The 14,868-nt window shown below is 51.8% G+C and overlaps 6 protein-coding genes across 6 annotated transcripts; 4 read left to right on the top strand and 2 right to left on the bottom strand.

The window, feature by feature from the left end:
• Positions 1 to 1,413: 1,413 nt before the first annotated feature.
• PODANS_2_6510 (uncharacterized protein) lies at positions 1,414 to 3,815 on the top strand (the record flags this gene model as incomplete). The annotated part of the gene is made up of 2 exons (XM_001911392.1): positions 1,414 to 1,428; positions 1,485 to 3,815. The coding sequence occupies 2 exons, from the start codon at positions 1,414 to 1,416 to the stop codon at positions 3,813 to 3,815; spliced, it is 2,346 nt and encodes a 781-aa protein (XP_001911427.1).
• Positions 3,816 to 4,119: 304 nt separating this feature from the next.
• Positions 4,120 to 4,467, bottom strand: PODANS_2_6505 (uncharacterized protein; the record flags this gene model as incomplete). Its single annotated transcript, XM_001911391.1, has 1 exon — positions 4,120 to 4,467. One exon carries the CDS (start codon positions 4,465 to 4,467, stop codon positions 4,120 to 4,122), a length of 348 nt encoding a protein of 115 aa, XP_001911426.1.
• Positions 4,468 to 4,630: 163 nt separating this feature from the next.
• Positions 4,631 to 5,950, bottom strand: PODANS_2_6500 (uncharacterized protein; the record flags this gene model as incomplete). The annotated part of the gene is made up of 1 exon (XM_001911390.1): positions 4,631 to 5,950. The coding sequence occupies one exon, from the start codon at positions 5,948 to 5,950 to the stop codon at positions 4,631 to 4,633; it is 1,320 nt and encodes a 439-aa protein (XP_001911425.1).
• A 759-nt stretch (positions 5,951 to 6,709) lies between these two features.
• On the top strand, positions 6,710 to 8,427 carry PODANS_2_6490 (uncharacterized protein; the record flags this gene model as incomplete). Its single annotated transcript, XM_001911389.1, has 3 exons — positions 6,710 to 6,719; positions 6,948 to 8,292; positions 8,352 to 8,427. 3 exons carry the CDS (start codon positions 6,710 to 6,712, stop codon positions 8,425 to 8,427), a joined length of 1,431 nt encoding a protein of 476 aa, XP_001911424.1.
• Positions 8,428 to 9,884: 1,457 nt separating this feature from the next.
• On the top strand, positions 9,885 to 11,147 carry PODANS_2_6485 (uncharacterized protein; the record flags this gene model as incomplete). The annotated part of the gene is made up of 2 exons (XM_001911388.1): positions 9,885 to 10,433; positions 10,488 to 11,147. The coding sequence occupies 2 exons, from the start codon at positions 9,885 to 9,887 to the stop codon at positions 11,145 to 11,147; spliced, it is 1,209 nt and encodes a 402-aa protein (XP_001911423.1).
• A 362-nt stretch (positions 11,148 to 11,509) lies between these two features.
• PODANS_2_6484 (uncharacterized protein) lies at positions 11,510 to 12,663 on the top strand (the record flags this gene model as incomplete). Its single annotated transcript, XM_001911387.1, has 3 exons — positions 11,510 to 11,513; positions 11,709 to 12,470; positions 12,557 to 12,663. 3 exons carry the CDS (start codon positions 11,510 to 11,512, stop codon positions 12,661 to 12,663), a joined length of 873 nt encoding a protein of 290 aa, XP_001911422.1.
• Positions 12,664 to 14,868: the final 2,205 nt, after the last annotated feature.

The raw sequence follows: 14,868 nt of genomic DNA, 5'->3' as shown, positions 1-14,868 counted from the left end.
CTTCAAAGAGGATGCCCAAAGAGCTCCTTGTGTACCGCCGGAATCTTCCCGCCCTCGCTTTGGTCGACAGGGGCCAGGGGGACAGCCAGCACTCCAAGTGGAGATATCTTCAATTGGATTTTTCAGGACTGTGTCGATTTGGTCTTCTCTGGTCCACTGGCACCTCGCAAAGACTGCGAAATGTGGCCGGGAAGTGTGCGTGCCGGCTACGTAATGCAACTGGTGGAGTCTGGGCGGCTTCTGTGCATCTCTTTGTTTGTCGGACATCGGTGTTGGTGTGTCCCCGATAGGAAATAGGACGGCTTTGTCAGCCTCTTATTGGCGCATAGCCGCTGTGATTGGGCCACGAATTCCCCGATTGGGCTGATTGGAGCGCTGCTAACCTTGTCCCCTTGATCGATAAGATTCTGAATACGCGGATCTTGGGACGGGAGCTCAAGATGCGAGGAATGCGAACACGAGCACGCCCGGGGTGGCCTAAATAAGCTCCCATAACAGTATCTACCAAGCATCTGCATCTTCCCAAAGCTCTGGGTTTCCTTCGGCTGTAACCGCAAGTTTGTTTACTTTAACCTCAACTTCGTGAGGCTCAACAAGTCTGCACACATGGAGATCCCAGGTCACCCACAGTGTTGGATATGGAACTGTCAAGTTGGCCCCTTTTCCAGCCCTTACCTTACCAGCGCCTCTTGCCGTAACTCGAAACAATCATTCGACGACGACGGAAAACTCGGAAATTATCTACACATACCGCATACGTATACCATAGTCACCGCCTCACAGCTCATTTCTGGAGGCCTCTGGCGATACACAGGTCTGCGGAAGGTGTGCGATGTTGCCGGTATGGTCCCGTCACATGTCCGGGCAGGATTTGCTCCGACATACAAACTGTCCGGAGCCTGCGCTCCCCGTCCTGCGAATAAGAAGTACGGAGCACGGCACAGTATCCCGGGATCACATGCTTTTGAAGTTATGAAAGGTCCCGGCTGCGGGCTGATTTATTGTGCGAATTGTGGCTCATAATGAAACCATGTACATCAAAATGGCTCACCAGGGGTATCGACGCCCAAATTCCTCGGTGTTTTAGATGGTGCTGAGGTCATAGACGAGGTGGGTTCGGTATCATGGCACCGCGGTACTCCGTAAAGATGCCAAGGGCCACGGTGAGCCCTCTGCCGGTGGGCACGTGAGCAGTGCGGTGAACGGTGAGGGCGAACGGCAATCTGGGGTCCAAACGACAGGGGTCTTTTGCCGGCCGGTGGCCACTCCCCACTAAAATTTCATGTCGCCCGCCCACTCGAATTGGAGACATTTGCAATCGTCCCCTCCGATCCCGCAATCCACTCTCCATTCGTCTTGATATCGCTGTGTGTTTTTTGGAATTGGCGAGATTGTTGCTCTCTCAAGACAATCATGTTTGCGCCTGTGGTATGTCGCAATGAACAACAAGCTCGTTTGGGACTCATTGGCTAACCATCCACCAGAGAAGAAGTCTAGCTCTGGCCGCAAGCCGGGGTGGCCGCCAGGTCCTCCTGTCAGCGAGGAGTCAGCGACCATTGTCGATTCCTCGAGTGCGCACCGCCGCCTATTCCACAACACCACGCCTTCGTCAAGAAGCCTTCCACTCCCAGCTCGAGAACGCTGCCCCTCTTCCCTCCGCCAAGTCTGCCACCCAAACACCACAAACATTGACCGAAAAGATCGTCCAGAGATACTCGGTGGGCCTTGCGCCAGGCAAGACGGTCAAGTCTGGCGACTATGTGACCCTCGCACCACACCACTGCATGACGCACGATAACTCATGGCCAGTCGCCATGAAGTTCATGTCCATCGGCGCCTCCAAGATTCATGACAACAGGCAGGTCGTTATGACGCTGGATCACGACGTCCAGAACAAGAGCGAGGCCAACTTGAAAAAGTATCGTCAGATCGAGGAGTTTGCTGGCAAGCACGGCGTTGACTTTTATCCTGCTGGTCGGGGTATTGGTCACCAGATCATGGTGGAGGAGGGCTATGCGTGGCCAGGAACCGTCACTGTTGCCTCGGACTCCCACAGCAACATGTATGGTGGTGTGGGCTGCCTGGGTACACCCATGGTGCGCACCGATGCTGCCAGCATCTGGGCTACAGGGCGAACCTGGTGGCAGATTCCCCCAATTGCCAAGGTTACCCTCACTGGCATTCTCCCACCTGGAGTAACTGGCAAAGATGTGATCGTCGCTCTTTGCGGTCTGTTCAACAATGACGACGTTCTCAACCACGCCATCGAGTTTACCGGCTCTGAGGAGACCATGCGTAGCCTTTCCATCGATGACCGTCTGGCTATCGCCAACATGACCACCGAGTGGGGTGCTCTCAGTGGACTGTTCCCTATCGACTCTGTCTTGCAGCAATGGCTCAGAGCCAAGGCGACGACGGCGGCCATGTTCAACCCCGAGGCCGCCAAGGGCAAGTTCACACACGAGAAGATTGACGATTTGATCAACAACCAGCTCAGAGCCGACCCTGGTGCCACCTATGCCAAGTCACTCTATCTCAACCTGTCTACTCTCTCGCCATTTGTTGCTGGCCCCAACTCCGTCAAGGTTGCTACCCCACTTAAGGACCTCGAGGCCCAGGATATCAAGCTGAACAAGGCCTACCTCGTTTCTTGCACCAACTCCCGTGCCTCTGATATCGCCGCCGCCGCTAATGTCTTCAGGGAAGTCGCCAAGGACGGCGTTATTCCCAAGGTTGCTGAGGGTGTCAAGTTCTACATTGCTGCTGCTTCTACGCTGGAGCAAGCGGCTGCTGAGGAGGCGGGTGACTGGCAGGTGCTCCTTGCCGCTGGTGCCGAGCCCCTCCCCTCTGGCTGTGGCCCTTGCATTGGTCTCGGAACTGGTCTGCTCGAGCCCGGTGAGGTCGGTATCAGCGCCAGCAACCGCAACTTCAAGGGCAGAATGGGTTCTACCGATGCCAAGGCCTATCTTGCCAGCCCCGAAGTCGTTGCTGCCAGCGCCCTCAAGGGCAAGATTGCTGGTCCAGGCTGGTATCAGAAGCCAGAGGGTGTCGAGAAGGTCATCATTGGCGAGGGTAACGGAGATGTGGTGCAGGACAAGGCCATGAGCATTGAGGAGGCTCTCGACAAGCTGATCGCTCAGGCCGACAGCATGATTGCCAGTGCTGAGAAGGAGTTCTCTGGTGACGAGGCTGCTGCTGCTGAGTCCGCTGCCGAGGCCGAGACCCTCACCGAGATCCTCCCTGGCTTCCCTGAGAAGATCGAGGGCGAGATTGTCTTTTGCGACGCCGACAACATCAACACTGATGGTATCTACCCCGGCAAGTACACCTATCAAGACAACGTCACCACCGAAAAGATGGCCGAGGTCTGCATGGAGAACTACGACAAGGAGTTTGGCCAGGTGGCCAAGGAGGGTGATATCCTTGTTTCTGGTTTCAACTTTGGTTGTGGTAGCTCGCGTGAGCAGGCTGCTACTGCTATCCTGGCCAAGAAGATTCCGCTTGTGGTCTCAGGCAGCTTTGGTAACATTTTTAGCAGGAACAGCATCAACAATGCGCTGATGGGCGTTGAGGTACCGAGGCTGGTGCAGAGGTTGAGGGAGACTTTCAAGGCTGATGGTGAGGGTAACAAGGTGCTTACCCGGAGGACGGGCTGGAAGTTGGTGTGGGATGTGAGGAGGAGCAAGGTCACTGTCACCGAGGGTGAGGGTGGCCAGCAGTGGAGCCAGAAGGTGGGTGAGCTCCCACCAAATGTGCAGGAGATCATTGCGAGGGGAGGGTTGGAGAAGTGGGTTAAGAGCCAGATTGAGGCTTGAGATACCTGGTCTTGTAAAGAAGACTGGGTTTGGCTTTTGGTTGTATATAGCATGCATGTATGGCCCTCTTCTTTGCAGGTGATACCATTGTTTCTGCGTTGGTGGGTGGGCTTTTGGAGGATTTTTCTTTTGCTTGGTTACACAAAATTTATGGTATACAAAAATTGGGGGTTCATGAGCAGACAGACGATGGAATGGAAAACTGAGATTTTTGATGAACAATATGTTTGAGTTTTTTTTTGTAAGCAGGGCCGTGGCCCTCTGTGTTTTGTCTTTTTTTTTTTTGACTCTCTTTATACTGTCACTAATACTGTTTTGAAGAACTTCCCTCTCTTTTTTCTTCCTCTTCTTCCTGGCGGTAGTTGTCAAGGTCGAATGGCTTGGGGCCGATGACGGTTTTGGTGATGGTGAATGGGATGGTGTCGAGGGGTATGGGGGTGGTTTTGACGGGGCGGTTATCCAGTACGAAATCCAATATCTGATCCCGGCAGCCGGGAAAGTTGTTGAAGCCGTTGTATTTGTTGTAGACCTTTTTGGGCTCACCGTAGAAGCAGGCGTGTATGGTGCCGAAAGGGCGGGGTAGGACATGAGTGTGGAGGTGGAGGGTGGTGCCGGGGTTGTAAGGGTGAGGTTGTGGGTTGGAGGTGGTCATGGTTGCTGAGTTTACCTATTTGGATTGAGGAGAGAGGAAAGAAGTCGAGAAGTCAAAGGTGAATTGGTTGCAAAAGCCTGAAATTAAGTTTGGTTGTGTGGCCCGCATCTAAGTCTGCGGCATGGGTTCGAGGCCCGAAAGATGTGTGGTAGATAGTTCATTTTTATTTGCCTTCCAAATTTTGTTCTTGTAGATTTTCGTCCTCGATCTTCTGTGTTTTTGTCTCTGGCTCCAAATTGCTATCATCATCATCAACCTTCGTAAGCGCCCTTGATGGAACGCGGTCGGCGGGTATCAACGCCCTCTTCCTCTTTGCTCTTACCACCTTGCTGTGTTTCGTGCTCTTGATGTGCTGTTGCCATAGTTCCTCGGTCAGCAAAGTCTTTTCGCACACCTCACAGTATTTTCGACATGGTGTATCCTTTCGGTTACTCCTCTCAAGCGCCTCGGCCAGCACCTCACGAGCGGCCTCTGAGATTGAGATAGGAGCAGGGAGCGACTCCTTGCTGGTAAGAAACTTCTCGGCGATGTAAACGCCCTTTTCCAAGACTTCTTGGTGCCAGGTGTCGAGATTGGAGCTATCAAGGAGATAGAGCTTGTCCATCAGGTTCTCTTCCTGGAGAGAAGTGAGGGTCTTGGTAGACATCCACCTTAGCTGGTACTTAGCATACTGGCGGGTCGCTGTCTTGGTATCCTCTATCCCGGCAGCCATCAACTTTGCTAGATTGGCCTCATCATCCGGGTTTTCCTTCCGGGCTTGGAGATAAGGCTCGAACTGGCGAAATCCGATAGACTGCCAGATTCCCTTGGAACGATCGACTGTTTCCCCGGTGGCTAGACGAGATTGGAGGTACTCGTAGACTTCAGAAGTTTCGTCTACCAGACCGTTCTTGACCATTTTGTCCACTCGTTTGTCGAGACGAGTGTTGAGGGGGTCGCGATGGGCATAGAGCCAAAAGATGAGAACATCACCAAGACTTGGGTCCTGATATGGCGATCTGGCTCGTTTCTTGGTTTTCTGTTCTGCATAGATTTCTGATGCTGTGCGGCCCGTAGCAAAGTAGATTTCAAGCGAGGTTCGAATCTTGCGGACGTCATTCGGGTGCCATTTGTCGGCCATGGCAGGATCTACTTCGCGAAGTTTGGCCCACATAGCTTCGCCTGAGCTGTTGAGGATGGGATGCTGCGCTGCCAGTTTTTCGCGGTTTGAGATCCAGCCCTCTTCGGAGGTCTTTTGGTTCTCCACAAGTCTCTGGTCAAATAGGAGGCCATCGATGTAGTAGGAGCTGCCACCAACTAGGATGGGAAGTTTGTCTCGGGAACGGATCTCAGAGATCATACGAGTGGCTTCCTGCTTGAAGCGGGTCACGAACCAGGGATCTTCGCCCAGTTCGATGTTACCAAGTAAGTGATGAGGAATCCCCTTCTGCTCTTTGAGTGTGATCTTGTTGGTGATGATGGGCAGGCCTTTGTACATTTGCATGGCATCGGCGTTGATGACCTCGCCGTTGAAGCGGGTGGCCAGCTCAACGGCGAGCTATTATGGGACAGTGGTCAACAACGAACGCCAAGGCTAGATGAGATGCACTTACATCTGACTTGCCGGTGCCGGTTGACCCATAGATGATAATGAGAGGCTTCATTCTCTTGATAATGGGGATTTGTGGTGCTTTTGATACTGGTATCTGCACGCGGGATGCTGTGGAGAAGAGTCGCAGAGTTTGCAGAAAGAACTTCATGTGGGAGGTAGGACGGGATGTTGTTGTGTGCGGCCAGCCAACTATGGATAGGTAAGCCAGCTCATAATTTTGATGAGATTCTCTTTTTCCAGCTCCAAGTTCACTTTGAAGTGAATGTGAGGCTCCCCATGTCTCTCCAACGGTCAATTGGATAAGGGGACCCTTGGCGTTGGCAAAAAGCTTGGTCTGGTCGGAGCTGGCCGCAGGCTGGTCGCTGCACAGGGAAAGGGGGACGTGCGCAGCGTTTTGGGTGGTCAGGGGTCACGTGTGGATCCATTCGAAATTGGACACATCACAGAATAACTTTTGAAGCCAGATCTCTACGCAGCCGCCTCTGCTCCATATCCAGAGCTGAGCATCACCTTCTTCCTTTTTTTCTTCCCCCAATTGCGCCGACGACACTCGCCATCCCCCAGAGTCGTTGTCGCTCACTGACGCCCTTCCTTTTCTTCTGGATGGTTTACTAATTAATTTTTTTCTATTTCCACATCCCACTGCCCACCATGAGTTCTTGTGAGTACCTGACCTGGCCTGACCTGTCTGCCCACTTCCCTGGCGCGTCATGACGACAGCTTCGCGCTGGCCATCAACCTCGCCCAACAACAGCTCTCCCGCCTCTTTGGAGCTTTGCGCCTTTGCAATTGGCATCTCCTTTTGCCGATTCCGCCCTCTAGCATCGCCAGCTCCCACCTGAGAAGCTCCCGTTTGTGACAGTTGCGCTGACCAGTCTTCGCCATGCAGTACGATTTCTCGACCTGGTCAAGCCCTTTGTGCCGTTCCTCCCCGAGGTTCAGCAGCCAGAGACCAAGATTCCCTTCAACCAAAAGTTGATGTGGACCGGCTTGACACTGCTCATCTTCTTGGTGATGAGCCAGATGCCCCTCTACGGCATTGTCTCGTCAGACACATCCGATCCTCTATACTGGCTGCGCATGATGATGGCGAGTAACCGTGGTACACTGATGGAATTGGGTATCACTCCCATTATCTCGTCTGGCATGGTCTTCCAGCTTCTTGCCGGCACCCACATGATCGATGTCAACCTCGACCTCAAGTCCGACCGTGAGCTCTACCAGACCGCCCAGAAGCTCTTCGCCCTCATTCTCTCCGTTGGTACCGCCACTGTCTACGTCTTCACCGGTCTCTACGGCCCTCCCAGCGATCTCGGTGCCGGTATTGTCTTCCTCCTGATCCTTCAGCTGGTTCTTGCTGGTATGATCGTCATTCTCCTCGATGAGCTCCTCCAGAAGGGCTATGGTCTTGGCAGCGGTATCTCGCTCTTCATTGCCACCAACATCTGCGAGTCCATCATGTGGAAGGCTTTCTCCCCCACCTCGATCAACACCGGCCGTGGCCCCGAGTACGAGGGTGCCGTTATCGCTCTCTTCCACCTCCTCATGACCTGGCCCAACAAGCAGAGAGCTCTCCAGGAGGCTTTCTACAGACAGAACCTGCCCAACATCATGAACCTCCTCGCCACCCTCCTCGTCTTCGCCGCTGTCATCTACCTCCAGGGCTTCCGCGTCGAGATCCCTGTCAAGTCGTCCCGCCAGCGTGGTGCTCGTGGCTCGTACCCCATCCGCCTGTTCTACACCTCAAACATGCCCATCATGCTTCAGTCCGCCCTCTCCTCCAACATCTTCCTGATCAGCCAGATGCTCTACTCTCGCTTCTCCGAGAACCTTCTGGTCCGTCTTTTCGGTGTCTGGGAGGCCAAGGACGGCTCTTCGCAGCTCTCCGCCATCTCCGGTCTCGTCTACTACATGTCTCCTCCCCTCAACTTCAAGGACGCCATGCTTGACCCCATCCACACCTTCGTCTACATTGCCTACATGCTCACCGCCTGCGCCGTCTTCTCCAAGACCTGGATTGAGGTTTCTGGCTCCAGCCCCCGCGATGTTGCCAAGCAACTCAAGGACCAGGGTCTCGTTATGGCTGGCCACCGTGAGCAGAGCATGTACAAGGAGCTCAAGCGCATTATCCCTACTGCCGCTGCCTTCGGTGGCGCCTGCATTGGTGCTCTCTCTGTTGCCAGTGACCTCATGGGTGCGCTCGGCTCCGGTACCGGAACTCTTCTTGCTGTTACGTAAGTTTACCCACATCTTCACTCTTCAAGTTGTACATCATGCTAACCTGTGTATCCAGCATCATTTATGGGTACTTCGAGATCGCTGCCAAGGAGGGTGATCTGTCCGGCATGAAGGGGATGATCATGGGTTAAAAATAGCGGATAGCACGCTTGTGCTTCTGTTTTTTCCCATATGAATGAAGTTAGGTAGCCACGATGTCATGATCTCAGCGAGGTCGTCGATACGAAAGGACTACCGGAACATATACCATATACACATTTTTTGATTTATTGTTGTTTGTAATGGCCTGGGGGAGTTGATCATGGGCCGCCGTGTACTGTATTAAAAAGCAAATGTCATAAAGGGAGGCTTCCTAAAAGTGGGCGGGGGGGCGTATTGCATCAGGAGGTTATTACCCAGGAAGTCAATTTGTTAGATGTTTGATAGCGTGGAATGGTCTGGGGCTCAGGCGCTCGGGATTGTTCTCCAGAAACAGGTTACGAATGGGTGACGATTTCCGATGAGGGTGTGATAGTGTACATTAACGTCTGGATGTTTGGGTAGCCTGTAAATACGAAGCGGATATGGGTTCGGCAAGCTCAAAGGGCAGGTGACACGGCAACGTTTGTGTGCTGATGGATGGTGCAAGATGGACCAATCCTATATGCAGGACAGCGTGTACATGCAGCCAGAGGTGGCTCCCATGTGGGAGAGGCAGGATTTGTGTCTTCTAGTACCTTCACCGCAGTCGGATGTTGTGTAAGAGTTACTTGAGATAACGGTCGGTGTGCTGCACCGTTTCTGTCGGCCGTTTTGAGCTCAAAATCAGCTGTCTTGAAACAAATGTTATTGTGGGAGTTCCCTCTGATGTTCAGTTGAAAAAAAGATTCACACTCGATGGTCAAGCAGTTTCTCAGGTCCTTGGCATGTGGTCATGGACAAAATAATAGACTGTAACTTGAAGCAAGGGCCCAAAAGATAATAGGAACATCTTAGTTCAAAGCCCTTAACCAAAAGAGCAGCCTCCATTTCTTTTTTCTCTGATGTGCTTGGTTGGCTGAAGGGTGTTTAAAGCTTAAAATCTTAGCTCCTACCGAAAGCTACTTCAAAATCAATCAACCTTATTTAATTGTCCACTCCAACAGGAACTGCTATCCTCTGGTCCCTCTTCTTGCTGGCTCAGACTCGGGTTATTACTCGATTCTCGCAGGGCTCACCAAGCAAATTCAAGTCAATGTCCAGCAACATTCAGTCCGCGCATAGGCGTCTCGATCCCCATTGTTTTATTCAGCCAATCTCAGACAACAATGGAGATGCACCCATACAGGGAGGGCAACGTCCTTTCTATCAGAACACACGAACCTCCGCAGCCATTTGGATTCCAGCACGGGTTCTTCTACGGGGAATCGCCCCGGGAATGGAACAACTACCAAGGGGATGCTGATTTTCCTTCTCACCTCGACGCTCAAATATCGTATGTCTTGACAACTGTTCCGCTAGGCTCTGGGGCTTTTGAGTTCACGATTACAAAAAACTGTCACTAGCCCCAAACAACAGTCTTTCGACGATCGCCATCACCACCGCCCAGCGCTTTTAGACGAAGAAAGTGATGGCCGTCTCAAATATGACCCAGACTACGTCATCCGGGGGCCGTTACTACCCTGAGGAACTCCCCGAGCTTAGGAGAAAGGATCGACATCTGCCACTGGGTGACGAGCCGTACAACGGTGCGGTTGTGGTTGTCGGAAAGGTTCAACTTCGTGGTGATCAAGCACTACGAAAGTATGCTGCCAGGATTTATGATGGGGCTTACTACCCGGTTAGCCTTGAGGCTGAAGTTTGGAGAGCGGTAAGATACCCAGATGATGGAGTCGCTCCAGACTGCGCAACTCGGGCCGATTTCGACTATGCCGCTGAGGCCGCGGCATACCAACTGGTTCGGAAGTCGCCACAGCTAGGACCCGGCCGAGCTACGCTCGGGTTCCATGGCTCATGGACCTTTGCTCTACCTGGACCAGCGGGGCATCGATGGGTCCGAATGGTCCTGTTGGAGAAAGCCGACGCCAAACCCATGTCAAAGCTTCTCCGGGAGGCGAAACAGCACAAGGCAGGCCTTCCTCTACTTCCCGAATTCGACAGGCTCAACACCCTCAAGAGTGTGACCGACGCAAATGAGGAACTTTGGTGGTGGTGTGAGATCAATTGCTATTAGTTGCGCCCATACGATGTGTTGGTATGCAAGGACGGCACTGCTAAAATCATTAAGCTCAACCGAACAATTCTCCATTCGTTCATTGGAGATATGAAATTACTTCGGCATCCTCGTACGGTGCACCCCGACCTTTCAGAAGACGAGCTCAAAGCCATGGGCGAGCACATTTCGCCTGCGTGGCGGCATTGGCCCTTTGAAGCTGATTCCTACGGCGTACCATCGTGGAAGCTTGTGGAGGCAGAACATCCCGAGGATACGGAAAGAGGTCCATGGGAGGAGTGGGATCCGGAGTCCTGGTTGAAAAATCCAGAGGAGACAGGGATCTGGTTGTTGGGAACCTACCAGAATCACTCCCGGTTCAGCCCTTTGGACGAATCATTCCTTGATGATGAATACTTTAAGGAACTGGCTTTACAACTACTGCAACTGCTTGAGCAGTTAGGCCGTAAGTCAGAGGTGGAGCATGAGGCTCTTCGACTCGCTGGGGAATTAGATAGCAAGTGTGTTAGCTTGAACAAAGAGAGAAAAATGATGAAGAGAATTTTGGTGACTGAGAGACTCATGTATACCCGAGACTTCCCGGCAAGACCCAATAGAACTTTGTTTCCTTCCGGCTTTCTTTCCGACCGTCAAGCTATCATCTCAGGACGCCGCATCTGAAAGGCGTTGAAAAAAGGCCGAGTCAGGATGCCGCTCTCAAGGAGCGGGAGGCGTTGCCATTTTACTTAACCGAAACTTTGATTCTAGGGAAGCCTCCTTTTGAATTAACTTTCAAACCCCGATTTTAAATTTTCACCAGACACTTTGGTTTGCTTGCGCTGCTGCCTCGCTTGCTCACGAAGAAGATCAGTTCCATGTGTCGATGCCACACCTCGCACTCATGGGCCCCTCGAACCAGTGACCTTCACAAGGCTACTCGGCAGCCTGGTTATCGAAGCATGTCGTCACGGTCTTGACTCATTTTAAGCTCCGGCTGCTCGCGCGACTACCACGAATGCATTTGCCCTCGATTACGCTGTGTGATGGGTAAGTAAAACTGCGGAGTCCAGTCGAAGCCACTCTGCAGCCATACGCCATCAAAGATTCCAGAGGGGATTTGAATGGAGGTTTAGAGTTTTGAGGTGTTCGTGGCTTCAGCCAGGTACCTGCAGCTGTGTTTTTTCCTTTGCTCCCTGCTGCGTACACCCCAGCTTTATTCCCCTTAATCTATCACCATCTGAGCCTTAACAAGAAATTCAACATGGAGCAAAAGCAGGATCCAGAAGAACACCCTTACACCAAACGGCACGACTCTTCGCATCAATTCACATGTACTTCCAAGTCCGTTTGGAGAGGCGTATGGGTATGCCTACTGTGGAAAATGGGCCAGGGAGGTGAACAACTACGGTCGCAACTTTCCTCACACGAGAGGGGCTCAACTACAATTTGCTGCGGAAAATCACCCACTCGAGACGTGTCCTCCTGGTAGCGAGGAGTTGGTGTTCACGATTACCAAGACGATCCTGGGTCCCAAGGACTGGCCTTACGAAGAGGACTACGAAGAGGACTACTCTTATGCAGACCTTCCCAGTCTTCAACGCCGAAATCCCCATCTTCCCCTCGACGATGATGAGTACAATGGGCCCATCGTAGTTGCCGGCAGCGTCCAGCTTCCGGGCGAGGAAACGCCCCAAGAATATATCGCCAAGATCTATGACAGCGCGTACTATCCAGTCAGTTGGGATATGGAGTGCCGAAAAGCGGATGATGGTATAGAACCGGACTGCGTGATAGACGCATACAACGAGCTCTGGTGGTGGTGTCAAATCGACCATCGTGAACTTCAGCCCCACGGCGTTCCCATCAAAAAAGACGGTACTGCCGTTGTAATCAATTTTCAGGAAGCCATATTTCGAACGTATGACCGATGGTGCCGCGGTCATGGCTGGAGAATCCGGAGGGAGCGGGATTGTGGTTGCTTGAGAACTATTACAACGACTACCGGTGCCGTCCTCTTTCGGGGCATTTTGTTGACCTCGAGGATCACACGAACAGAAGCGACGAAATTTTGTGACTTCTTGAAAAGCTAGGTCGAAAGTCTGTGGCTGAGCAGGAGGCCGGTCAGTTGCTTGAGCTGAATGACGTAGGGAGCTCTGATGAGGAGGGTGAATCATGCTTAGATCGTGACGGCAGGTAGGATGGAGCCATGGGTAGTGGGGATAAATTGGGGGGGATTTTTGGCAGCATACATAGCCTGAGAAACACCACAATCTTTTCCTCCTCAGTTTGTGACCCTATTTTGAACACAACAATGTGGAAAGAACCCACCGTGACGGCTGGCAATAGATACGTCGTGGACAGAATAATAGAAATTACAAATTGGAATCACGGCTTCAAAACAGAATTAATATGCCTTAAAAGATAACGTACTTTATAAGCGAGTCGGTCATATAAGTGGGTCGGTCACTTTTGACCACCCTTCGAATACCCATCCTCCATTATGATACAACGAAACTATCAACCAACTATAATAACATCAGAAACAGCTGAGTCTGAGGCATCTGCAGCCTCCTGGCAAGTGCGCGCATTATGGCCAGGCTTACCGCATACACCACAGCACTGAACCTTCGTACGAGCCCCCCTTGCATTACTACTATCCGGCTGCGTTTCTTGCACTCCCTCCTTATCCACGGCCTTCTGATCCAGTAGATCCTGTGCCTCTTGTACAGTAAGTGACCCTCCAAGCCTCACACGTGTTTTTTTGGCTCTCCGGCGCTTACTTAGTGCCTCATTGGCCTTACGGAGCGAAGAAACCTCTGCACGAAGGAGAGCCACCTGGTGCATTATAGCCGTTATACCCTTAGTAAGCTGGTCTACCGCAGCCAGCATTGAAGTCGGGGAGCTATTTTGATGGTTGGTAATGCGAGTCTTAATGAGCGTTGACTGTAAGTTGGCTTCTCGAAGGTTATGTGGTATCTGGGAGACCCAAAGTTATGCAGTGCCGGGCCGTAAGTTTAGAGGTATTAGCGTACGAAGCTTTATATCCAGCTTAGAAAGCACCCTCTCTAGATCGTACGGTATAAAGCCAGTACCCGCAAAGCTACCCTGTATATTCTTCTCTGTTATAGAGGCGAAGAAGGCCTCGCGGAAGGCACAGAGGAACTCGAGCTTGCTTATATGGTTAATATACATGCGCATTAAGTCTTCGATCTGGCGACCGTACGCCTGTTTTAACGGCCCAAAGCAGCTAACATCGAGTGGCTGGAGGAGGTGGGAGGAGTGTGGAGGCATGTAGAGCGTGATAATGTTATTCTGCTGGCAGTGGCGCTCGAATTCGGTCGAGTAGTGACTTTCGTGGCCGTCGAGGATCAACAACCGGTATTTACCTTTTCTACGGGACGCTATATAATAATCGAAGTACTTAATCTAATCTAAGCCTACTAGATTAGTAGTCCAGCCATTATCGGTAGTTGCAATACGCCAGGTAGACGGTAGGTTGTACTCGGTATACTAGTTGGCAAGGTGGTACTACGCGGCTAAGATAATAAAAGGAGGGATGGCCCAGCCGAAGGCATTAATTCCCTGGATTACCGTTGCCCATTCGCGGTTACTAGGCTGGGCTAGTTTTGCCTTGCTAAGGCCGTCCGAGGTCGTAACCACCATGCCCGTGAAAATAATGCCCATCATAAACCCAGTCTCGTCGAAGTTATAGATATTGTTATCTACAATACCGTACTTGGCCTTAGTGTTCCGTACGAGCGCAAACCACTCGGCAATAACCTTTGGATCCTCGCACTTGGCCCTCTAGTAATCGTATCTACGCGTAAAACGCGTACGGAGCTATGGCTGGCGTTTAACGAAGTTGTGTGCCCAGAGCTTGCCAACAGGGGACGCGTCGCGTACACGTAGCAGTTGGTTGGCCATATCTTCCACACCACGCAATCTTGGTGGAAAAGCTCGCGTACATAGCTCAATAATGTATTGGACAATAGCATCCTCTTCGGATTGAGTGAGCTTCTTCGATTTGGGCGTGGTATCGCGTCGTGCAGGCCGGCCGGCGCGTCGGTCACGGAGGGTTGAGAATGGTATGTTATATAGCTTTGCTGCGGCCCGGAGGCTTAATTTCGGAGTCTTTTGAATAGCTTCAAGAGCTAAGATTATCCTGGCTTCATTTAAGGTAGGAGACATGTTGGGTTGTAGAGAAAGTTGATGTTGAGTGTAGGAGGACGCGTCGCGGTCGAAAAGTGACTGGCCCACTTATATGACCGACTCGCTTATAAAGTACGTTAGTGAATATGCCTCCGAATGGTATATGAAGACCTTGAAATATATACTATGTGTTGAAAAGATAGTCGAAAGGTATTGAAAGAAAGTCGAGAGGCGTAGTAATTATCTTTCAAAA

This window comes from Podospora anserina, chromosome 2 (assembly GCF_000226545.1).
Source record: "Podospora anserina S mat+ genomic DNA chromosome 2, supercontig 2".
In the NCBI taxonomy this organism is placed as follows: domain Eukaryota; kingdom Fungi; phylum Ascomycota; class Sordariomycetes; order Sordariales; family Podosporaceae; genus Podospora; species Podospora anserina.
Note: the sequence above shows the minus strand (reverse complement) of the source record. Positions and strands in the feature narration are given on the sequence as shown.